The 24,516-nt window shown below is 39.4% G+C and overlaps 1 protein-coding gene across 2 annotated transcripts; it reads left to right on the top strand.

The window, feature by feature from the left end:
* The first annotated feature begins 5,906 nt into the window (after window positions 1–5,906).
* LOC105917646 (adhesion G protein-coupled receptor G3) lies at window positions 5,907–24,118 on the top strand. 2 transcript variants are annotated; one of them, XM_021310618.2, is made up of 13 exons: window positions 5,907–5,960; window positions 6,108–6,326; window positions 6,656–6,824; window positions 8,627–8,786; window positions 12,179–12,301; window positions 12,433–12,549; window positions 12,744–12,783; window positions 14,032–14,126; window positions 14,396–14,511; window positions 18,152–18,270; window positions 18,720–18,825; window positions 19,367–19,695; window positions 23,908–24,118. In XM_021310618.2, exons 1-13 carry the CDS (start codon window positions 5,909–5,911, stop codon window positions 24,018–24,020), a joined length of 1,758 nt encoding a protein of 585 aa, XP_021166293.2. In that variant the 5' UTR covers window positions 5,907–5,908; the 3' UTR covers window positions 24,021–24,118. The 2 variants fall into 2 exon arrangements, with proteins under 2 accessions (XP_021166293.2, XP_012707974.3); XM_012852520.3 differs by having other exon boundaries at window positions 18,152–18,420.
* The last annotated feature ends 398 nt before the right edge of the window (window positions 24,119–24,516 follow it).

Raw genomic sequence — 24,516 nt, 5'->3', positions numbered from 1 at the left:
CTTTAGTTCAGTTTTTTTAAAACAAGTTTGTTACAGTTTCAGTCTCCAATTCTTGTGTTCATTGCATGTTACATGTGCAATATCTGTATGCACATTTCTCTGTGAAAATGAGTACCATGCTTTACCAACTTTATTTTTAAAGTGCTTTAAAACAGCCGCAGCTGAAAACAGAGTGCTTCACATCCATGTATTTATATGTTTGATTGGTTTATACCTTTAAATAAAATATTAGGAGCTCTGTAGGAGTACTTTGAGTTTTGGTGTAAACAGTCAAATTAAACATAGATACAGAGAGCTGTACCGATCCGTTGTGGTGAAGAGAGAGCTGAGCCAAAAGGCGAAACTCTCGATTTACCTGTCGATCTACGTTCCTACCCTCATCTATGGTCACGAGCTTTGGGTCGTGACCGAAAGAACGAGATCCCGGATACAAGCGGCTGAAATGAGTTTTCTCCGTAGTGTGTCTGGGCTCTCCCTTAGAGATAGGATGAGGAACTCAGTCATCCGGGGAGGACTCAGAGTAGAGCCGCTGCTCCTCCACGTCGAGAGGAGCCAGTTGAGGTGGCTCGGGCATCTGGTCAGGATGCCTCCTGGACGCCTCCCCGGTGAGGTGTTCCGGGCACGTCCCACCGGGAGGAGACCCAGGGGAAGACCCAGGACACGCTGGAGGGACTATGTTTCCCGGCTGGCCTGGGAACGCCTTGGGATTCCTCCTGAGGAGCTGGCCCAAGTGGCCGGGGAGAGGGACGTCTGGGCCTCCCTACTGAAGCTGCTACCCCCGCGACCCGACCCCGGATAAGCGGAAGAAGACGGACGGACGGACAGTTTAAGATTTCTGTTATTTTTATTGTTGAAAGGACTCATAATTTTAGTAAAAAGCTTTGAAGTGGAGCATGTTCAACAGCTCCATAGACTGTATAACCGAATCAGAACAGGACACAAACAAAGGCTTGTTTTTAGACATTGTAATTTTGCCATCTATGTTGCACCTTAAACATAAATCTTACATATATGTAGGACACAGTGTAAGGTGCACTTGAGGTAATGGGGGGCATGTAGTGGGGCTAGTTGCCCCAACCTGGGCTTTGGGTCTCATGGGTAAATTGGGGCGGAATAGAGTGTGGAGTGTGAGATTCTGGCGTGGAGGGATAGTTTGGGCAGTGTACGGTATCTGTGATGGGGCCAGCCGGTTGGCTGGGATTGGGATGGGGGGTAGAGGTATGGACCAGGTTCGCCCAGGTTTGGACAATGCTCTGCCCTGGTCTCGGTCTTCTTGGTCTGTCACTCAGGTGGCCTGCTTTCCTCCACCCTGGTAAAGGGGATCACTTCCTGGGTCTGGGGGCTGGTCGACACTCTGGGGTATCGGTAACTGGACCTGGGAGTATAGGATGTGTGTGGTAAGTGCAAATGCGTATACAGCATCCTTTCTTGTGTATTATTAGATTGAGGGTATGGTTATGAGTGTTTGCATGTCTGGGCTTTAGGGTGGGAACATTTGATGTGATTGCCCTCTCATGACTGTGTGCTTGTTTCTTTGTCAGGTTGGGTTTCGGGCTTCCCCCTCTCCCGGCTGGGACATCTCAGGTCTCTACTAATTGTGGGCACCATCAACTCTGTCAAGCTCCCTGCCAGTGGCTGGCGGCTTGAACCACTGTTGCATTGGTGGTTTTCAGTGTTCGGGGCAAGGTGCTTGGATGTGTGCTGGCTCACTCCTGGCAGCTACTTCGCGGGAACTGGACCCCATCGCTCTGTTGAGGCTTTGCTGAGGGGTGGGTGCTCCTGGGCTTAGGGTCTCTGGGTCCATGGCTGGAACTGCTCTGGAGCAGCAGCCTGCAGCCCCTGGGGCTTCTGCACTGTGGCTGCTGAGGGGTTTCCTGGGGTTCTCCTCTGCCCTTTTCTGGGATGGGGGATGCAGCTATTCTTGTGTTGGTCCTCCTTGGGCTTTTGCACTATGGGGACCCTTTCGGCTGTCCGGGGCTCCGGTCTCCCCTGTATCAGTCTCTGCAACCTGGAGGGCTGGTCTTTGGCTCCTCATAAGCACTAATGAGCATGTTTCTTATGGATAAACTTTAAATATACAAGCAGACTCTCAAACACACCCACAGGTGCTTACAGATTAACTTCTTTACAGTCAAACCTTATTGCTAGCTTTGGCTGTCACTAAATACATAGTCTATAAAATAATCTTGCAAAACTTTCAGTGATATTATCATAGGTGTTTGTCGTTTGCACCTGTGATACTTTTTCTCTTGATTTTGTTGTTCTTTCTATTTCTCTGTCTGCTGGTTTCAAAGCAGACTCTGAGGATGTTATTTTGTACCCTCTTTTTCCTTTCGTCTATTTTGTCACCTCTCCCTTTTGGCGATTTGCCTCACATTTCTTTCTTCCTTTCTTTGTCTTTTACCTTTATGCTTCTGTGTCCATTGAATTTCAAATAATCCCAAAATATTATCCAATAAAGTTTTTTGCATACATATATACATACAGTTGTGTTGCCTCCATAAAGATTATTTGCATAAACAGACATGCCTCTGCTGTATGAAGCACAGCTCCATTATTGTTTTACTTAGAACATCCCAATAACGTGCTCACTCAGCCATCACTCCTTCCTGGTTAATCCTGTTAACTTTAAAGGAAAAAGCTATTCTGCTGTTTCAAAGTTGAGGTAAGTACTTATTCTCTCTCATAATATCCTAAAAGTAAATGTAAAACATTAAATCATGACGCTAGTTCCTTGATTTTGCTCTGCAGCATTGGGTTTACTTTATCATGGCTTGCCAACCAAGTTGAAAAGAATTCACACTTTTCTCAATATTGAGTGAATATCTTTGCATCAGCATTACAGAAAGTAAACCTTGCTTATGATTGTTTGCCAGTTTTGCAATGTATTTAGTGGTATTTTTTATTATCTTTAATGATGACCTCCTTGCCATGGACTTAAACTTTTAGCATAGATCCATGGCTCTGGCTGGTCTGCTCCAAAATGTTCCTTTTATTTCTAGTCAGAAGGAGAATGTTAGTAGAAATAAAATAAAATAATTTCTTTGAACCTAAATCTACCAGGTATATGACATATATGGGTTTAACTGTCCACAGTAACATACAACAAATAAAAATAAAGTACTCAGTAGTACTGCGTAGTACTTCAGTTTTTTTGTTTGTTTGTTTTTGGTAAGACATGTTCTTTATTAATCTGGTTTTATTAATTAATTAAAATGAGCAGGATCATATTTAAGGTAAACAATGCAAAAAAACAATGTTATGAAACTCCATCCTATAATATCTAGCCTCTTTGGTTTAAAAACATTTAGTGAGATGCTTTCTGTAGCCATCGACCAGTCTCTGACATCATTCTGTGGAAAGTTTGTCCATCTTCTCACATTTTATGCTGAGATGTTTGAGGGGTTCCTTGCATGTATAGCCCATTTCTAGTCATCCCAAGGAATTCAAGGGAGTTTAATAAACATTAATAATTTTCCAATAATTAATTCTCAGTTAATCCTTGGTGGATTTGGATAGTATGATTTGGATCATTTCCTGGTTTATGGTCCAGTCCAGTCCTTTAGCTATCATTTTTATAGATAATATCCTCTGTAGAATATTCATTATGGATTCTATGATAGTGAGCCGTCTCTGCTGTAGCAAAGCCTGCCTATACCATGATAGAGTACAGACACCTCTATGCTTCACATTAGGTATACATTTATTTTCCTGAAATGCTGTATTTGGTTAATGTCAAACATATTCTCTGGTCTGGTGTCTAGAGAGTTCAGTTCAACAGGCTGATCTGTCCAAAGAATATTATTCTCGAAGTCCAGAGGCCTCCTTTTTAAAGCTTGCGAATGTCACCTTTCATTCAAAAGTTGAAATCTATATGTATAGTTGTGTCACCAGTGCAAGTACGAATAACACTGCGGTTTTAATTCCTTATGATAAAGTTGATCTATGATTAAACTCTCATATAGAGTGAAATTAAACATCAAGCAGTTTGGCTGCAAGAACCACTTTACCATCTGCGTCGTCAATTTCCCCCATCTCTAAGATGAGCATATGCATGGGTCAGTGAAGTTTTTTGTTTTTATAGATCCTTACTTTTGTGTGGAAAGTGAAATGCAAATTTCAAGTCCCATTTTGTGCATTCACAGGCTTTATAAAGGAGGCCTCATAACGTTATCAAAGCTAAACAGAATTCCAGGCCAGATGAGAGAAAACAGAGATAGAGCATAAAGTTAAAAGTTGAGATAACAGCAAGTGATGCAGAGCTGGAGAATTGGTGGAGAATGCAGCAGAGTGTATGCATGTTAGCAGCTGTTTTGAGATTGTTTTAAGTTTTTTGAAACCTCTTTAAATCCTTTAGCACACTCACAAGCTCCTACAGTCTTATCACAATGTTCGTTCTTAAGGCCTCACACAGCTTATTGAATCTAACAATGTCGGCACTCACTTCAACAGGAGCACCACATGAACTGTCTGAAGGCAAACCTGCTTCAAAAAGTTGAGTGGTAATGTTTAAATCATGTGTAGCTGGCCCGTCTATGATTTTGGCCAGTTTAATTGAGAAAATAAATATGTGTGGGTGCCCTAATTTATCCCTCATCACAAAAACATTTTTCTATTATGTTTTACATAAAATTTTGAAATGTATTTTTCTTTTTTGTGTGTGTTTGGCGAAGTTCTTTACTTTTCCAGGATTGCTAAAACTAATATTGAATGTCCGTTGGCCAAATTTATTGTAAAAACAAATAGGCTGTTATGGGTTTTTCATAATACCTTTATAACTCTGTGTGCGCAGTATTTTGACCATATCATAGTTGGGCCCGAGCAGCTAAGCACCGCAAAGGCCTTGTAATGAGGGATATAAACCTTATATCAAACGATGCATGCATAGTTATTAGACAGCTTCTATCCTAGGCAAAATTACCCCCCCACCCAATAAAATAAAAACTCTGAAAAGCCCAAAATTGTAAAACATCTTTCAGAAATATATAGTGGTCTTGGAACTACCAAGATAACACAGTTGCAAATGATCAACAGTGTCACAGAAAACATGATGAGATAAAAAGATACAATGTTTTGAAAAGAATCAAATGTTACGCTACTGTTTTTCTCCATTGCTGTTACACTCAAGAGCTTCATCCAGCCTAGAGAGTCCTGACATACAAGATGTTCAGAGCTCCGATTGTTTGCTAAGATAAGGCAGGCTTAAAGCTGACCACCGCTGGACGAGACATTTAATTTGAAACATTTAATTTGAAGACAGATTTTTCGACGGTCTTATTGGCTGATGGCAGGGGAGTGAGGCTGAATCAGTAACAGGCACAGGGATCCACTTCCACTCAGACACCAGCATGTTGTAGGTGAGGCACTGGTATGGGCTGGAGTTGATGAAAAAAATCATCCAGTAGGACCTTTTTGCTTTACCAAACCCACTGTCAGTTTTTAGAAGACATGTTATTCAAGCAGTGGTGGAGGACAGATTGCATCTCTCAAGAACTACAGGATGAAAGTTGATCGTCAAAAGATCAACAGACCTACTTCATGAATGGAAGGCTCAGTTTGCTCAGTTACTTTTTGTAAATGTCAGAAATGGTTAGCTAGAAATATTCAATTGTTTGTTGAGTTGTCACTTTAACCTAAAAAAGAAGGTAAGATGAATTTATGTATTTAGTTGCATAATTCCTGTATTAACTAACTGCCCAATAATTGGGTAGATATTCACAATATCACTTTTTCTTGCTTCAAATATTCAGGTTTAGACTTTTAACATTTTGGAATGACTAAGGGACTCCTTTCTGTACAAGAGTACATATAATCAATATAGGAATATTGAACGATGTATGTATATATGTAAATAAGACAATACTGTTATTGTAATGAATGTTTTCTTATTCCATACATGTAGAAAAATATGATTCCCGTTCTGGTTTTACTGCTCCTCCATCAGTCCTGGGCCGATCAAGGTAGAGTGCAAAGTAATTTTTTTTAAGTTCCTTTTCATTGATTATTTATCAAAAGAGAAACAAAAAAATAGAAAAGGGTAATTTGTTGTACTCTGAGTCTGTTTTAACTTTTAACTGTTGTAATTCTCTTTTAATGTCTGTTCTTAGTTTGCATGAACATTTCCAGCTACAACCTTAGCATTGCTGCACCCCACGGGATCATAGATGAAAACGCGACTCATGCAGTGAAATGTATAAATAATGAAACCGATTGTGTCCTTTGGTGCAAGCCCAGCAATGAGATATGGTTCAATGGATCGTCCGGTTGCTTAAATGCTTCAGTGAATGATGAAAATCCCACCTTCATTAAGTATACAATACATGCATGTAAGTAAACTCTTTTTTAGAAAGATGCTGAGACACATAAAACAGGCCAGATTTACCGGTTTCTTACAATAGTGAAAAAAGGTTTAGCTGGAAAAAAAACTGTTGATGTTGTGGGTTAGCTAGTGACGGAATTGTGTGGACAGCACCTGTGCACACACTCATTGTTTACTCATGCGTATTAATTTACATTTGTCCTGGTAAATATTTAATTTCTATTGAAAAAAAAAAAACAGCATCACCGCTCTGCCTCCAAAACAATTTGTTTTCTTACTGGGTTGTTATCAGTTCTATCACCTGTCCTGATCTTTAGTCCCTGTTAAACTTCTCAGATACTGTTTGCTACCAATTCCAATGTGATAATGCTTCCATCCTGGAAGTAATTCACAGATTGAAAGAGATTGGCTATGCTCAGAAGGAAATGATGGGACTCATATCCATAAAGGATTCCTGTCCAGATGTCTTCAGAACCAGTCATGATGTTAAAAAGTTGTTTGTAAGGTAAGTGCAGTCTTTTATTAACATTTCCTTTTTGTGGTGAGCAGAGAAGGCATTATACATGGCCTTCAAGAGACACATTTTCTTGTCATTTTTTTTTTATTTACTGTGTGTGCTGTGCCTTGCAAAAGTATTTTACCCCTTGAGCCTGGTCACATTTTGTCATGTTACAACCACAAATTTCAACATACTTCAGTGTGATTTTGTGGAATTGAATAACAAATAGTAAAACGTAATCAAAAAGTGAAAAATGATTCAATTTCTAAACTGATGTTTATGCCAAAAGGATTCACATCTGTGATAGAAAATGAGATGGAGGTTTTTTTTAGAATGATAAGAAAAACAATGCAATGCATCTTTGAAAAAAGACCATTTATCTGTTTTTAATTGCATATTATGAAAAAATGTCATGTTAAAAAACTATTTATGTCCTTCTCAGTTTTCTGTGAGAAATCTTTATTGGGATTGAAAGTATTGCTTCCTGCAGTAGCTGAGCAATACTTTGCATGTTTCTACAAGTACTTTTCTTTCTTTTACCTTTCTATTACTTGACATACAATGATTTCTCGGACCACGACATAACGTTTAAGGGTTTATTGATGCCGGCATAACATACCACAAATAGCTATCCTTATCAAAACAACATAGTGCAGGTTACCCATCATGCACCAGCTGCATATCAACTACGGGTCCAATATTAATCCAAAATACACAAAAACTTTGATCTATCTTTAGAGAAGAGCTCCAAGTCTTTGAGCATGGAAGGCCCCATCCCAGTCGAATTTTCTTCACCTGAATAAAAATAAGAATTATCTAATAATTTTTGTACCAAAGGAGGCGTGATCAAAAGTTAGCACACAGCTTCAGCTAATTTAGCTAGTAACCACTAATCAGACCTGAAATCTGGGTGTAGTGATGGACTCAGACCCGAACCTCCAGAGGCACATAAAGACAATTACAAGGGCGGCTTTCTATCACCTGAGGAACATTTCCAGGATTAAAGGACTAATGTCTCAGCAGGATCTTGAAAAACTAATCCATGCGTTTATATTTAGTAGAATTGATTACTGCAACGGTGTTTTTACAGGTCTGCCTAAAAAGTGGATCAGACAGCTGCAGCTGATCCAGAACGCTGCTGCCCGCGTCCTCACTAAGACTAAGAAAGTAGAGCACATAACCCCAGTTCTAAAGTCCTTACACTGGCTCCCTGTATCTCAGAGAATAGACTTTAAAATACTTCTGTTAGTCTATAAATCCTTAAATGGCTTAGCTCCTAAATACATCACAGACTTGTTATCAGTGTATCAACCCTCCAGACCACTCAGGTGATCTGGGTCCAGCCTACTCTGCATACCTAGAACCAGAACCAAACACAGAAAAGCAGCATTTATTTCCTGTGCTCCACTTATCTGGAACAAACTTCCAGAAGACTGTAAAATTGCTGACACCCTAAATATACTTTTCTCTATGTATTTTCATTTTCTTATGTTCTGTTCATGCAAAGCACTTTGAATTGTCCTTTTACTGAAATGTGCCTTGCCTTATCATTTTAAAATATGTGGTAAGACCTTAAAATACTGTTTATTTGAAAAAAATCTTTTGAGTTTTAACTCTAATGCAAAAAAGAGTGGCCAAGTATTTCTATCTCAATGCACTGCATTGTTTGGGTCTATCACATAACTCCCAATAAGCCACACTAACAATAGAGGTGTGTATATAATCTTGTGAAGCACTGTATATGTGACATTTCAATCAGTTTGTTTGTTTGCACAAAGTACATGTGTTTTGTTTTTCTTTTTCTTTAGTGAGGAAAAACAAATAATCCACAAGATTATGGATGCATCTGATCTTGAGGATGGTGGCTTCAGGTCCTACAACCTAAAGTCCTTGTCTATGAATGTTTACCACATCAGCAGTTCTAGCCTCAATGTTGAGAAAGCCACAATCCCAATAGAGGTTCCACAGGTACGCCATTGTCAAAGAGGTTGAAATGTTGAAAAGGAGTAGTTATGATGTAGACTGTATGGAAAATACATTTTTGAATGCATACACTGCTTTACAAAGTGTACGCATCCTTTTTAAAACATCCGGTTTTGATTTGAAAAAAATTAGACCATGATAAATACACATAAAATGTGCATTTAATATATGTAATATGTGCATAATATGTGCATTTTGCACATATTATGTGGAGAATGCCCTGTTGAAATCAATGCTATAAAACTAAACTGCTATGGGGAAAAGAAAAACTTATATACAAACACTTTATTGAAACTCCTTTTGATTCAACATATAACTTCAGTTATCTTTGGTAGGTCAACATCGGCATCCCATATCTCATTTTAGCAACATTTTCTTGTTCGACATTAGAAAAGTTCTCCAATAGATCAACGAGATAGTGAGATCATCTCTTGTCCACGGCCCTCTTGAGGTAATTTTAAAGATTTCCAGCCAGGCCATTCCAGTTTGGGTGTATGATTGTATTCACTATGATGTAAAAAATAATCTACAACCTAATCCAAAAATCCCAAACGAAAATTGGTTTCTGTAGTAACTCACATTATTCAAGTTTCTCTCTTCATCTCCCGTCCCTTACCATCTTCAGCTCTCTAGCAGACACCTGAAGGTTTTAGGTTGAAACTGATTAGTTTTTTCACTGGTGACACAAAACTACACATAGGTGCTTTCAAATAATATTCTCAATGTAATTGATCAAATTTTCTCAACGAGCAGACTGGGTGTAGGAGAGCCCTTGTGCCTGACGGGACATGAGCAGCTAGACACATGGTGGGAGGAGGATCGTGTGTCTGTCCATGTTGTCAGTCAAGGATGTTAAAAAAAAATAAAAAAATGGTTTATCATAACAGGATTTCTGCTTTTTGGAACTGTCAGTTATCTGGAGTATTAAGAAATTGAGAAAACATTGGCAGCTCTTTCGGCCCATGTCAAGGCTGCCTGAACTATGTGAGGGATATATCCTCTACCAGCACTCAGACTGAAATGCTGTTGTAAGCAGAACTGAAACCAGCTGCTGTTTCTGAACTTGCTGGCAGGACGGGAACGATTTGGGAGAAAAGCTGGAAGTTGGAATCTGGCAGAATGACCACAGTTTTGACTGTTTGGAATCGCCCACATTAGCTGTTAATGAAAGCACATATAATACAGATACTGTGCATTTGTCCATTATTTTGTAAGAGGTAGTTGGGCTCAAAGGATGAGCGACTCTCCATCAGTATGGAGAGGATCAGTTTCAGGCGAATTTGCATCTAAGCTCTAACGAGGCTTCGTCAGTGGGTCTGTAAAGCTCCACACTACTCCAGACATTTTAGCCCCATTTACACTACCCTTGTTAAACCGATCCGAGCCGAGACCAGTCAGAGCTTGGATCAGTTAACCAAGCCGAGCCTCATTCTGACGACAGCTTACACACCACCTATCTCGGTTCCTTGGTCGCCTCCTAGTGACGATCTGCGGTACTGCTGCTCTCTGGGATTGAAGGCGGGACAAAGCAAATCAAAACGGCGGTGCCCGTAACATTCAGGAAGTTATGGTTAGACAGAGTCGGCTTTTGGGACGTGGATACGACAAACAAACGTCTAATAAGGATTTACAGACGCAGGAAACAACGACAGACGCTAGGGTTCATCACGCTGCTAAGCAGAATCATCTCTGGAAATCGTGTGGCACGGTAAGGAAGCTAGTATTATTATGAATGTCAGAAATTTGTCTGAATGGAGTGTGAATCGGGACGTGCAGCCAGACACGCCGGAAAACCCGCGGACAGTCAGCTGACTGTAAGGGGATGACGCGGTCTGCTCATGCGCTCTTCGTTATCAGGTAACCGGGATAAAAAAAACAGTCCGAGACCTGCTCAGGAACTGGTCTGCAGTTAGCGCGGTCCGGTTATGTCTAGCTCGGTTCAGTTTAGTCTGCTGACCATTTACACTCCAGAGTTATCTCGGTTATCAAGCTCGGACTGGTCTCGGCTCGGTTAAAAAAGGGAAGTATAAACGGGGTATTTGAATTGAGAAAGCTTCCTGAGGGGAAGCGAAACGTTTTCAACTTCAGAATAGAAGTCCAGTTGTTTTATTTTCTAACCTTTTTTGCCTTTATCTAAAAGTATTGGAGAGGATCAAGACAGAACAGAAAAAGTAGGTGAAGACAGTGAGAGTGTCATGGTTTAGGTTTTGTCTGGTTTCTTTTCTTGTCATTTTTTGCAGTTCACTCGGCTCACCCTCCTTCAGCAATTAGTCACACCTGTCTGGACACTAATTAGCCTTCATTCTCGTCACCTGTCAGGCTCCCCTTATAAACTCACCTCGGTTGTTTCCTCGTGGCTGGCTCGTAGTGTTTGTTCCTGACCATCATGGCTGTCTGCTCCAGTTTCCCCGCCTTGGTTCCTGTCTCGTCAGGTTTGGGTTTTGTTTGGCTGCGCTGCTAACTTTTGATGACTTCGTCTTGGTCTCGTTCCTTGTTCCGCAGCAGCCCAGCTCCACTTTGCCTTGGAATTATTGCTCATATTTTTGGACTCTGTACCTGCCAGCCAGCTCTTGCATCCTTCACCTCCGACTGGTAAACTCTGGTTTCTCATGTCACCACCATCCACCTGCAATTAAACTGTCTTAACGAACTCCTGTGTGTGCGTGCTGTGTCCGGGTTCATCCACAACAAACTCATGACAGAGAGAAGACTTTTTTTCTTTTTTCTTCTTTCTTTTAATTGGGAAACAATAGCATTTATCATTCAAACACAGAGATAATGGAGAAAGAAAAGGGGACCAGCTCATATGCTATTTCAGTGTTTTTCAACAGCAATAACGTCCTTATCTTGCTCTACACATGGAATACTTACCGACGTGACACATTATCAACATATGCCAACATCACTGATACAAAGGACAGTCAGTACAAATCCAGGTGCCTGTAGTATTGGACCAGCTCAAGCTGCAAACAATTGTATTAGCTAAAGGATACAAAGACAGCTGAACTTTATTTACAGTTAATACAATTCAATACAATTCATGAATGATCTGAACTAAAAACAACTGAATGCTGAAAGTGAAAGTGAAGATTGTGCACCACTGTATAACAAGGTCAACACAGCTTTTAAAGTCTTTCATTGCCCCATAACAGGTTGGTTTTTTTAAGTTGATTTGTACAGGATAAATGTTACATTATAGCTTATGTGGCAAAGTTTTCAAAATACTTTTTTCATGGTCTGATTTTTCCATATCTCAAAAACATTTTAACAGGGATTTGAGAGGAAAGGTATTCTTGCAGTCATCTGCTTTTGAAATAAGACAGTTTTTCAGTGTTCTTGTGTCTTGAGATTACTCTTTTTTTTTTTTTCATCACTAGTTGGAGCCCAGCAACGAGTTATTTGTTCCTAAGGTTTGGATACCAGTGAATGCACTGAAAGACATTCCACAAAAGGAGAGGGTCATTGGTTTGGTCAGCTACATGCATCACAGCCAGTTCCAAGTATAACCCATCCCTTTCAGATTTTTATTTTACCTTTTTTTCAATCAGGCTGCTTTCATAAATAAACCTTGTGAGCGAAGCGTAACAGCAGACTCATCTTCCCTGCATTGCTCTTTCCGTCTCCATACTAGTTTAACCAAGAAAACATCTCATCAATGGTTCTCAGGATAGAGCCATCAGGGAAACGTTCCATGAAGAACCTCGTGCCACCTATCAAAATGATTTTTAGGGTTACAAAACCAGAAACGGTGAGACGGTTTTGCTTGTTTGATTGAGTCTATTTCACTATAACCCGTGTTTAAAAAACAAAGCTAACTGGCAGATCTGTTTCTATTGAGTATTTCATAGTAAAGAAGCAACATACAAAATAGAGAAAAAAGTTCTTGGATTAGTAAAATGTCAACATCAAATTTAAGGCAGCTCTGCATCTGTGTTTTTACAGAACGATTCCCAGTTACTGTGTCACTTCTTTAATGAAAGCGGTAGGTGTTCATCACATTTTGCCAACAGACTGTCAGCACATATTTTAGATCCTTTTTTACTATAACAACTATTAGTTAAATAAAATGATCTTTTGTCTGTTGATATCACAAGTGTCTAAGAAACTTAAACTGAGCAGCAGTTAAAATAGCCACAAAAGCATCTATTTAGACACCATATCTAGTTAGTCCACATAAGCCAACGCTTGCTGCTCTCTCACTCATAAAGATGTACACAGAAGGAGGTGCTGCTGTCACTCAACATCCTGCTAACATAATAACACGGTTTTGTTTAAATCTTTGTCAGAGCTTCAAGTTATGATGTTCTGTGATAAACAAACATGTGATAATCACAAAGTTGAGGTAAGCAGTGTAGGGGAAGGAAAACCTTACATTAGAATGAAACTCTTTTCCAAATTAAAAATCCAAGAAGTGTATTGTGCATTTGTTTGGATATACTTTTGAAGAAACACCTTTTACTTCAGTTATAGCTTCTGATCTTGTGAGGTACGTTAATCACGAGTTTGCACATCCAGAGACCCAACACAGTTGGAGCTCAGTCAGATGCGATAGAAAGCATAGGCAAACAGCAATTTTTAAGCTTTGCCAAAACTACGGAATTTGATTTAGGTTTGAATTGTGACCTGGCTATCACAGCACATGAATATACTTTGATCTGCAAAAAAGAAAAATCCAATTTTAGCACAAGCTGTATGTTTAGTGTCATTGTCCTGCTTCAAGGTGAACCTCAGCTGTTCCAAACATATTATCTTCCTAAATTGTCTGTACCTAGCTACATCAATCTTCCCATCAATTCTGACCCGCTAGGCTCTCCTTGGTCAGCTTTCTCCAGCTTCAAATTCCCACAGTATTATGCTGTCACTCATTAATATTTTCAACATGGGCCATGTGGGCACCTGCTCAGGGCAACATTGGAAAGGGGTGTGCACATGCATCAGATTAAAAATATACCTGCTATGTAAATTTAGCCTTAGGAATACTGCCACATCCTGGTAGGTCAAAGAGCGTCTGGATTTATTCAGTGATTCAGTCACACAAAAGGACTTTGTTTACTAATCGTAAACTGTGCTAGACTTTTACTTCGGGTTGTTGGAGTAAAGGGTTGTAAATACTATGTTTTTAGACACAGTTTAAAAGGTGACTGATAAGATCTTTTTTTAAGGTATATCAGAATTGTAGCATGTATTCTGTCAGTAATACTGTGACTGAAATATTGAATGTTCTTCCAAGGTTTAAACTGGAAAACTGATGGATGTGAAACGCACATTGATGAAGATAACGTTACTTGCAACTGCAACCATGCAACAGCCTTTGCCGTCCTGCTGGTAAGACAAAGCTCTTAATTTGACAAAGCTCCTATTGAAAGCACAATAATTTGGCAAATAGCCAATGGCTATTTCACATTAGTTTTAATAAAATAATAGGAATTTAAAATAAAATGGCATATTTGAGCGATATCCAATATTTTATCTATTTTTTGTTAATGTGATGAAAGAAAAAGAAATTGCTTCTCTAATCTCCAAGTGTTTCTGAAAGTCAACTATTACGTTTCAGAATTACAGATGACACCATTTCCCCTTTCTTGCTTTTGCAGATAAAAATTGAAATGAGTGAAGCCCATTGGAAAATACTGTCTTCAATCAGTTACATAGGCTGCGGTCTTTCTGCTTTCTTTAGTGCTTGTTCTATTGTAACATATGTTTTTTTCAGGTAAGTGCTCAACTTTAAAATCATTTTGGCATGACGATCTTAAAATAATACAGATACTATAAATGTGATGTGTACCTTTTATTGTCCAATAAAGCAAAGGAAGTGTTGTTTGCTGGAGTAAGAGTAGCACCACCAAGAGTGGTTGTAATTTAAAAGGGCAAAATCAGCTGCTAATTAAATTGAATAGACTGGTGGGAGAAACATCCCTTTATTGTCCTAAAGTGTTGAAAAAGTCCAGTAAGAGGCTAAATTGGTTTGTAATTACAGACACCCATCTCAGACATAGCTCTCACATGCCAAATTTAAAGGCACAGTGTAAATAGTAAAAGATCAGACTGATATTTGAGTTCCAATCTGAAAGTGTCCAATCTGTTTTTTAAAACAAATATGGAAATGCATATGACAAAAACTGCAAAAACTCAGATGGAAAGTTTAGGCTGAAGTGGACATCTTCGACCACAAATTCCATAGTTGATAAGTATCTACAGCTGTCACCAGAAGGTGTTTCCCTCTTTCAGGCATTTTTAGGCCACTTGAAACACAAACCATGGAGCTCATGGTGTCATTTTTCCTAGCTAGGACGCACATTTTGTTGTTAAGCTCAGTGTAATCACCTTATTTTCCAGAGGTAGAGAAAATCATGATTAGACATTTACATATGAACCTTTATCAAAAGATAACTGAATATTTATTGGGCTGGTTTTCACATAGCTGTGTTTAGTCCCCTGTTTTCTGGTCATTTTTGTTAGACTCTAATGGCCTTTTTTGCCAATATCCTGTTTTCACTTGCTCCCCCTCTGGTCAGGTTTTATTTGGTTTTCAGCCCAGGAATATACTTTAAAGGAGCAATAACTGACATTTCATCGTTTCAGATAGAAAGAGCTAGTTTTGTGAAGAACTCAATGTATCTTTTTAGATGGAATGTGATATGTCGGAGGCCTCTTGCTTATTTGATTTTGTCTGATCAGAGAAAAATAACCAGACAAAAAACCCAGAAGCCTCTGGCATTTAATTGATTTTACTACAAATAAAGTATTTTTTTTAGCTTGATTGTGTCAGTCATTAGTCAATAACAGTTTAGTTTTTAACAACCAGGTTGAAAGTATGCTTTGCTTTTACCATGAGTATTTGGAGACTTATTTTCTGTCGTGGGTCTCAGGAATAGAGGACTCAAATGCAAGACCTGACACAGTGGATTCCAACTAATGATGGGTCCGGCAACACCGATGCGTCGGCGCATGTGTCGAGCTCATAGAGCAAAACCTGTGTCGATGCGCGTATCGACACGGGAAAGTCACGTGACCGATACAGGAACTGTTTCGAACTGACTGACGCGCCAAACTGTTTCTGTTCCCTCTAAGCTGCACGCGTGTGCATTCGTGCACAGCAGCGCACACAGCAAAGCTATGCTGCGCAGTAAATAAAATCCAAGCTGAACTGTAAACAAAATGACGGTTAATAATTTTTAACCATTTTGCAACTCTAGTGTGATGGTGTTCTGCAGTCTCGCTCAGTGAGCGCCAGGTGCTGATCGGAGCGCACCACTGATGGATGGGCTGGGCAGACGCCTTTTTGGTTGGGCGGGTTGCGCTGTGCGTCTTTGTTCTGAGCGTCGTTTCAGAAAAAACAGCTGATCTACCCTTTGTAGAAAGCTGTTACTCTGAGTAGTTCTTCCTCCCTTTGTCATACTCAGCATTTCCGATTTCAGAACAGATGATATTAGTCAGGTAACTAAACACAGCGCCCGATCAACCACTGAACGTGAGCATGAGCATTGAAAGGACATGGCAGCAAAAAATTTGTAATAAATAAATAAATATAAAAGCCAGTCCACAAGCATCCTCGTTCACATTATTTATTGACTGTATCTAAAAAAAATCAAATATATGTTTAATTCAAATGAAAATATAAAATAATGCAATGCAACATACAATGATTTAAATTGTATTGTGTATACTTGGTCATCAAATCAGTGTCAGTTAACTCTGTCAACCAGGTTGCCTGTAGTGATTTTTAAGGTCCAGCAGGTGTCAGTATTCATTGACACAGTATCAATGCAGTTTGGCAATGTGTCGAAACGCTTCATGACGCCTCATCGACCCATCACTAATTCCAACTCAAGGTTCCTTTAAAAGAGTCAAACACCAATAATCCAGTAGAAACAGAGGGATCAAAAACAGAGGCAAAGACAGATCCAAATACAAGCTGGGTCAAAAACACTAGAATGCTAAAGGCCAACAAACAAAGGAGGAGCACTAACTCCAGGTGAATGGCATTAGGCTGTGGCAGATCCTGATTGCAGGGAGGAACTCAGGAAGTGAAGCTGCCTAAAACGAGGCAGGAAGTGAGTACAAAATAAAACAGGAAGTGAAAAGAATAGGCAACACAAGTGACTGCTATCTAATCAGGACTGCCCCTGACATTTTCTCCTCAGCTTGGCTTTTTTAGTAAGATCAAATGCTAAGACCTGTTTTTTGTGTGGCATTAAAGTATGAATATGTTTAACAAATTCCAGATATACTAAAAGAGAACTTGTAATTTTGTGCAGCTTCTACCTCACTGTGCTGTGCTGATTTAGTGGGAACAGTTCTGGTTGTTAGAACATCACCAGAGGCAGCTGATGTAGAGGGGACAGGACCGGTTATTACCAGAGTCTAAAGTAGAGGTGTCTGCAAATGTTTCAGATGTGCAGATCTTATTCTTCAGAAGCGCTTCTGAGAAGAGGTGAATCGATATAAGTATTTATGACAATAAGCCACATAAACCTTTCCCTGTATCACTCTAAATACAAAAGGGCAAGAGTATACTGAGCATGATTGTAACAACTCAATTTGCATTAAAATTGAAAATATAAGTATTTTCATTGACTAAAACAAGTAGGGCTGGGCAATTTTGTATTAGGGTATTGTGATTTAAGACCAGATGCAGTCTTAGATGTTTATTGTGATAATATGGTGATACAGCATAGGCCTAAATGTCTTTTCCTGGTTTTAAAAGCTACAGTAGACTATAGTGAAGTGACTGTTTTATTATTATTTGCCTTATCCACTATTATATCCACATTATTGATAAAAGCACCGTGTGCTTTTACAACTACAGTGCTCTTGGTCAATCCAAAATATCAATAAACCTGAATATTTAAGAAAGTAAAAGTGAGATTTTGGCTTTTTCAGGAAAATATTTATGTGTGCTCATGTATTGGGCAACTATCATAGAATTATCAGAATTGCAGAATTATCATGCGACTAAATTAAAAATGAACATTTTCTCATCTCACTTGTTTATTTTTATCCATTAAAATGAGAATAATAAACAAACAACTGAAAGTTTAAAACTAAACATGTCTGACATTTAAAAAAAAAATCTGTGATTAATATAGCCACCCTTCTTTTCAATAACAGTTAGCAGACTTCCATTCATGGATCTGTCAGTTTCTTGATCTGTTGACGATCAGCTTTTTGTGCAGCAGCAACCGCACCCTAATAATTACGTACACCTTTTCCAACCTTTTCCTCTAGCATTTCCACATGCTGCCTATAGTCAGGGCCAGCTCTGGGTGCAACAAAGATGAATAAAGTTTCTTGTGTATGACCTGTGATGTCGTCATGTGCACTTCCTGGATCCTGTTTTTCTTCTTCAGAAGCCACAAAATGGACTTTTCCATGTCCATCCACGTATCTCTGAGTGGCGCCTTGCTACTTCTCAACACCACCTTTCTGCTGACTGAGTGGGGGGCCACTGTGGAGCTTGACTGGGCGTGTGAGTTTGTAGCTGCGCTCACGCATTACTCCCTCCTCTGCTGCTTCACCTGGATGGCTATAGAGGCGCTGCACCTATACTTAATGCTGATAAAGGTGTTCAACACCTACTACAAACACTACCTGCTCAAACTGTCCCTTGCTGGATGGGGTGAGTATTGTTTGCTATCTTTTAATGGGTCTCATCAGTGCGAGATGAAATGGCTCCTCTCCTCTTCGACTGTTCTCTAAAGTCTCTTGCTTAATACCCCAACTCGCCTTCAGAGCAGATATTCCTATGGAAATGTATATCAACAGGCCACACAAAACAAAACATGGGATAATACTCTGAAATCCCTCACAAGTGCCTTTTTTTTTTTTTTTTTTTTTTTTTTTTTTACACAAATTTAGTACTGAGTTTATGTTATTACAAAATGTGTAAGACTGTTTGCATAATTGTGTGCTTTCTAGGGATTCCTGGGATAATTGTGGCAACAAGTTTGTGTGTGAAGAGCTTTAAACAGGTTTACGGAGTTACAGAGTTGACCATGTCAGACACCAATAAAACAAATGCAATGTAAGTTAAGTTTATCTTTTAGTGATGAGTCTGCTATTAAGAATGTGAACGTAGTTGTTATTATTATTATTATTATTATTATTATTTTTATTATAGCTTGCAAACTTGAAGTCTCTTTCTTCAGTTACGATTATTTGAGGTTATAGGGACATTTTGACCCCTGCTTAATTTGCTATGAGGAAATAGGCTTCCTAATTGTATATATAAGTTTAATGTTAAACAAACCTAGTATGTTAAAAACTCTGTAAATATATTGATTTTTAAACAGATTAACGCCAAACTTTTCCTCTTAATAAGTCATAGCATTTGGTCAGTGGCTTCTTTGATATTTCTTGTTAGAATAGTTTATAGGAATCTATTTACAGAAAAAAAAGAAAGAAATGGGAACGCACCGCTTGCTCTATCTGTAACATGCCCAAGTTGAAATATAAATATTCCTTCTGGCAGAAAAGAAAAATAGGATCATGGTTTTCTTCCTTTTTCTTGTTCCTTTTTCTATGAAAAACGTGTCTTTTCTTTTCTATCAACTGTTTTTCTGCAGCTGCTGGATCAGAGATGACTCCTTCTTCTACTCAGTCAACCTTGTGTATTTCACCCTTATATTCATCTTCAACTCTGGCATACTAATGGCAGTGGGCTCAAGAATCTGCAAGATGAAACAAGTATTAAATACTAGCTCAAAGCATACAGCTAACACCAGTGGAAAGTTACAGGGAGTCCCAGAGAAGCTCCGTACGTCCTGCCAAAGTGGCCTTACTTTGCTGGGCATTACCTGCCTGATGGGGATCACCTGGGGCCTGGCCTTCCTGGGATCTGGTTATGTCAACTATCCAGTCCTCTATCTTTTCTGTATCCTCAACTCCTTGCAAGGTAACAACTTAAATATATGTCTACAGATTTGTTAATGTGCTTGTCTGCAGAGCCGGATCTTGGTATAGACCATACAGGTGTTCACACCAACTGAAGGAGCAGGCACTGCTGCAAGAGAAAACAAATACAAGGGAAAAAAACACAAAACAAGTAATACTAACAATGTGCAACCTGCCTGGTGCACATTGTAAAAAACACATATAGTAAAAAAAAATCTACTTTGATAGAAATATAAAAAATAAACTAATTGAAATACATTTTAACCCTCTGATGCATGAATTATGAAAGCCTTGGTCAAGTGTTTTTTTTCTTCTTAGGACATGAAATTTTTTTTTTAACTTTCTTTTTTCTAAATAACGTTATTTCATGAAGTTACAGATATGTCCAATGCAGTGGACTACGTGTGCCTGAGAACTCAACATAAAACATTATGAATTTATTGTAAAAAAAGAACAATATTGTATTCTGTTGTAAACATACAAACAATAGGGTGTTTTCACTGACGTCACTGGCCAACTTCCGGTCCGCCATATTGGGTGGCACACTTCCTTATCTCTAGTTGTCTTACACGTATTATCGTATCGCGAATGGATAAGTACGCCAGCACGCTAGAGCGACCAGATAAGGACGTATATCTGAGGAAATGTTCCGTGATCGACCATATGGACCCGTATGCCCTCCACGGTGCCTTGTTTAGCCGTAATCCAGATGATTGGCCAAATGTAGAGCACGGCGACATAGTGCATTACCTGGTGTTCAGTGAAAACCCTCTGCACACTCTTGAGGAAATGAGAGCTTACAAGGATCTAGAGGCTCACAACCAGTTCACATCTGGTTATTTACATCAAGGAAATCGCCATCATACGTGGACGGGTGAGTTTTAATAAGATGGTAAAAATGTAAACAATCCGACGCAAATGTGTTGCAAATGTGTTGCACCGCCCGCCAGCCGGCGGTGCGCGAAGGCGCTTGGCTGCAAGGCCGATCGACGCCGCTCGCGGCTTTAATTATTTAAGCAGAACAATGACCAGTGCAAAATTAAGTTGTATTTACCGTATTGGCGCCGGTAGGAGCTGCAGATCATAAAGCCAGCAAACAGTGGGAACACAGCAACTCGTTCAAAGGTAAGCTGTGCTCAGACGGGCTGGCACATGCTAGTTTAGTAGCTGCTAACCGCCAGTGCTAACAACCACTCGCGCATGTAATGTACTTTTAACTTGCTGCTATGTGTTTCAAACGTTTAGAACACACTCTCATTGACATCGGGATACTGTGGAAAGTTATGTTCGGTCTTACAGCCGCGATCCAAGCGAGCCGACGATCTCTTTATCTCTGTAACTCGTTCAAAGGTAAGCTGCGCTCAGCCGGGCTCTGGCTCATGCTAACCGTTAGCGCTAACAACCACTCGCGCATGTAATGTACTTTTAACTAGCTGCTATGTGTTTCAAACGTTTAGAACACACTCTCATTGACATCGGGATACTGTGGAAAGTTATGTTCGGTCGACTTACAGCCGCGATCCAAGCGAGCCGACGACTCTTTGTTATCGCTAACAGTTGTTCTCCGTGGTTGCGCCTCCAGGCAGGAAAGCGGTGGAAAATTAATCTGTTTCTATGTTTTTCCCATGGCGATCATGTGTTGCGCTGTTACAGCCCACAATACAGCAACGGTTTACCATGGTTGAAATCAAGTTAAGGTGAAATTAATCAAATTAAAACACGGCTGAGAGAGGGAGTACAGTATGCGGTAGTAATAGGCAGTAGAGGCGGCGGAGGCAGTCAACACGACAGCCGTGGAAAGTAATAAGTCATAACGCCCAAGCCCTATTATTAATATATTCTTCTTATATGTTTTAAATACTTAACAGTTAATTACCTGTGACAAAGTGAGCACCGCAGACTCTGGCGTATTCCAGCTTAACACCGTCCAAATTGGACCTGGATATCCGTGTCAGCCATAGGTGACGGCGTTGTTCAGAGAGCTGTTTTTGTTTTTTCACACTGATTCACTATTACGGCTGGTAGGCGATAGAAAGAGCGTTGATCTCCACCTCCACGGGCCGTGCAACCAACCATTAAACACGTTTTCCCCATTGTTCACTTCCAATACTGCCTAAGGCGTCATACAATGCAGGTCAACGGTGCGAAACGACTGCCACCCAATATGGCGGACGCGCTGAGTAGTCACGTGAGCGTGAAGTCAGCTGAAAACCCCCTATTGTTTCATTTTATGCTTTGAAAAATATTTCTTGGACTATTCTGTAGGCTGCCTTATTCTTTGCTGTGTTTGAAGTCTACAATATAAATAATTGGTATAGTTACACAAACTACAGTTATTCTGCACAAAATATACACAAAGTATGCACAAAATATATGAATAACTTATATGTGTAACGTTAAAACACTGAACACAACACAACGGACCGCGCACACCTCCTCCAAGTCCGCGCGCAACTCCACCCCACCCCAACCAACCTTAACCCCAATAGAGTCAAGGAAGATGAGAAGACACCAGATCCAACAATGCAGATAGCTTGAAGGCCACTATCAAAATAACCTGGCCTTTGTTGTGCCATTAAACACTGTTTAAAGTTATATAATGTTTAATAAATAACCCCCGGTCTGTTAGGTATTGTCCGGTGAAAATCAGCCCAAACAGCTGACATTAGGACAGTAGTTGAAACGTTCCTTGGTGCCTGTAAAAGTCTCACATTTCTTTGTGGCTTGCAATTTCATCTGATTTTTCTTCATGGCTTGATTTCAAAACACCTTCCATTATACAGCAGAACCATGGGCTGATCACCTCTATGCCACACCTCATTGATGTAGTAATTCATGCAAGTGGAGTTCCAACCAAGTATTGATTGCATAGAAATTAGCATTCTTTTCATGATGCTAACATTTTTTATTAATCTTTTGGAATATCCTGATTAAATTTTTCTGATATACTGAATTTTGGGTTTTCATTATCTTGTAAACCATAATAATCCAAATTACAAGAAATAGAGGTTTGAAATCAGGCCAGCTGACAGCTTTTCTAGGGTCCAGGACAACGCAGTCTTTTTGGGCCCCCCCTCTACACCTGCCGCCACCACACACACACACACACACACACACACACACACACACACACACACACACACACACACACACACACACACACAAACACACACACCAAAAAAAAAGTCAACTTAACTGTATACTTCATGCCCTGGAAATCTCTGTATTTTATACTGGATATTTTCAACCCATCTATTGAATTTAGTGCACTAGTTGATCTTTTCTTCATAAGAGAACAGCAAGCACTGCAGCCAAAATATGGCCTTTTTTGACCTGCTCTAAATTAGCCAGTCCCTAAGCTTGATGTATCATGAAACTGTTGACATTTCGGGGTTTGTGATTTTTATTTTAGTATTACAATTAAATAATAATAATAATATTAAGAATGTTATATTCATAGTGCTTTTTCCTAATCCACCTCTTATATCTTTCAATCCTTATGTAATTTTGTCTGTGTTGTGTGCACCTGCCTGTTGCTTTAATCCTATAATTTTCCCCGTCATGGGATAAATAAAGGATTAGCCAATGTTATCTCAAATAACACTTTTATGTACTGGGTTCTTTCAAGGTCTTAATTACATTTTCTGTGTGGGCTCCAGTAACATATGATAGATAATATCTACTTTGAAAGTTAACATGAACTGCTGCTGAAGATGACCACTCTGATCTACCTGGATGTCCTCTGGAGGACTGAAACGCCTCAGTCAGTGACGTCTGTGGGTCTGTCGGAGCAATGAGAGAAGTTTCGTCTCCTCTCTCCGTTTCTGTCGCTCGACGTTTTCTTGCTCATAGTTTTTCACGTGCTTAGATACATTTTTTGTGTTTCCACTGAATTTAACTGACCCATTTGTCCCCCCCAGTCGTGTTTAAAATATTTCATTCTATGTGTTGTGACTCTATGTAATACACCAAAATATGTCACTTTTACAGAACATTGATTTTCTTTTTAAAATTTTTGGGTACATTATTGCTTTCCCAGAACTAATGTTAGAATAGTCTATCCACATAATAAAACTTTTAATGCACACAGACATTGCCATTTACATTTGGGCTTCATAATTTTACCTAAGGCAACAAAATGACTAGGACTGGCTCTGCTTGTACGAGAGCATTTCAAATTCAAACTTACCAATTTTGGGTATCTTTTTCCAAGGTTTCTTTATTTTTGTCTGGATCTGTCTTTTGGCTAAGAAGCAGCTGAGGAGAGAAATGGAGGAAAGATTGTCTTCAACAACTGGGAGGACTTCAGACATCAAAAGTGAATAGATGTCATCTACCACTCCATTGGATGGATCCCAATAACTGCTGTCATGTAAACGTGCCTAGATTTATGGGCAGCCTTAGTAAATATTTGTAAAAAAAAATGTATTTTATTGCAACTGTGTAAATTTACATGACACAATTATACAAAGAAAAATTCTGAACTTCAACTTGATAAAATATATTCACTGAGGAGAAAAACTCCCACATTGAGAATTTAGTTTTTGAATCTTTATCAGCTTTGCAGATGTGGCCATTTTTTCCCCACATATTTACTGTTTATTGTTTTCAAATAACTCAAGTTCAGTCAGATGGATAGAGTGTTCAAGGAAATAATATCTATACATTAGCTGCAACCACTTCAGTTATGTGTGTTCCAAGACGTTAAACCATATACATAGTCTGAGCAGGACCAATATGAAAGATTTCTACCTTATTAAAAAAAACAGTTTTAAAGATTTCACAGTGCTTTGCATGACCACTGTGATTCAAACATATAAAC

Source organism: Fundulus heteroclitus, chromosome 4, assembly GCF_011125445.2.
Source record: "Fundulus heteroclitus isolate FHET01 chromosome 4, MU-UCD_Fhet_4.1, whole genome shotgun sequence".
Lineage (NCBI taxonomy): Eukaryota > Metazoa > Chordata > Actinopteri > Cyprinodontiformes > Fundulidae > Fundulus > Fundulus heteroclitus.
The sequence above is the reverse complement of the archived record's forward strand: the minus strand, read 5'-3'. Positions and strand labels throughout refer to the sequence as shown.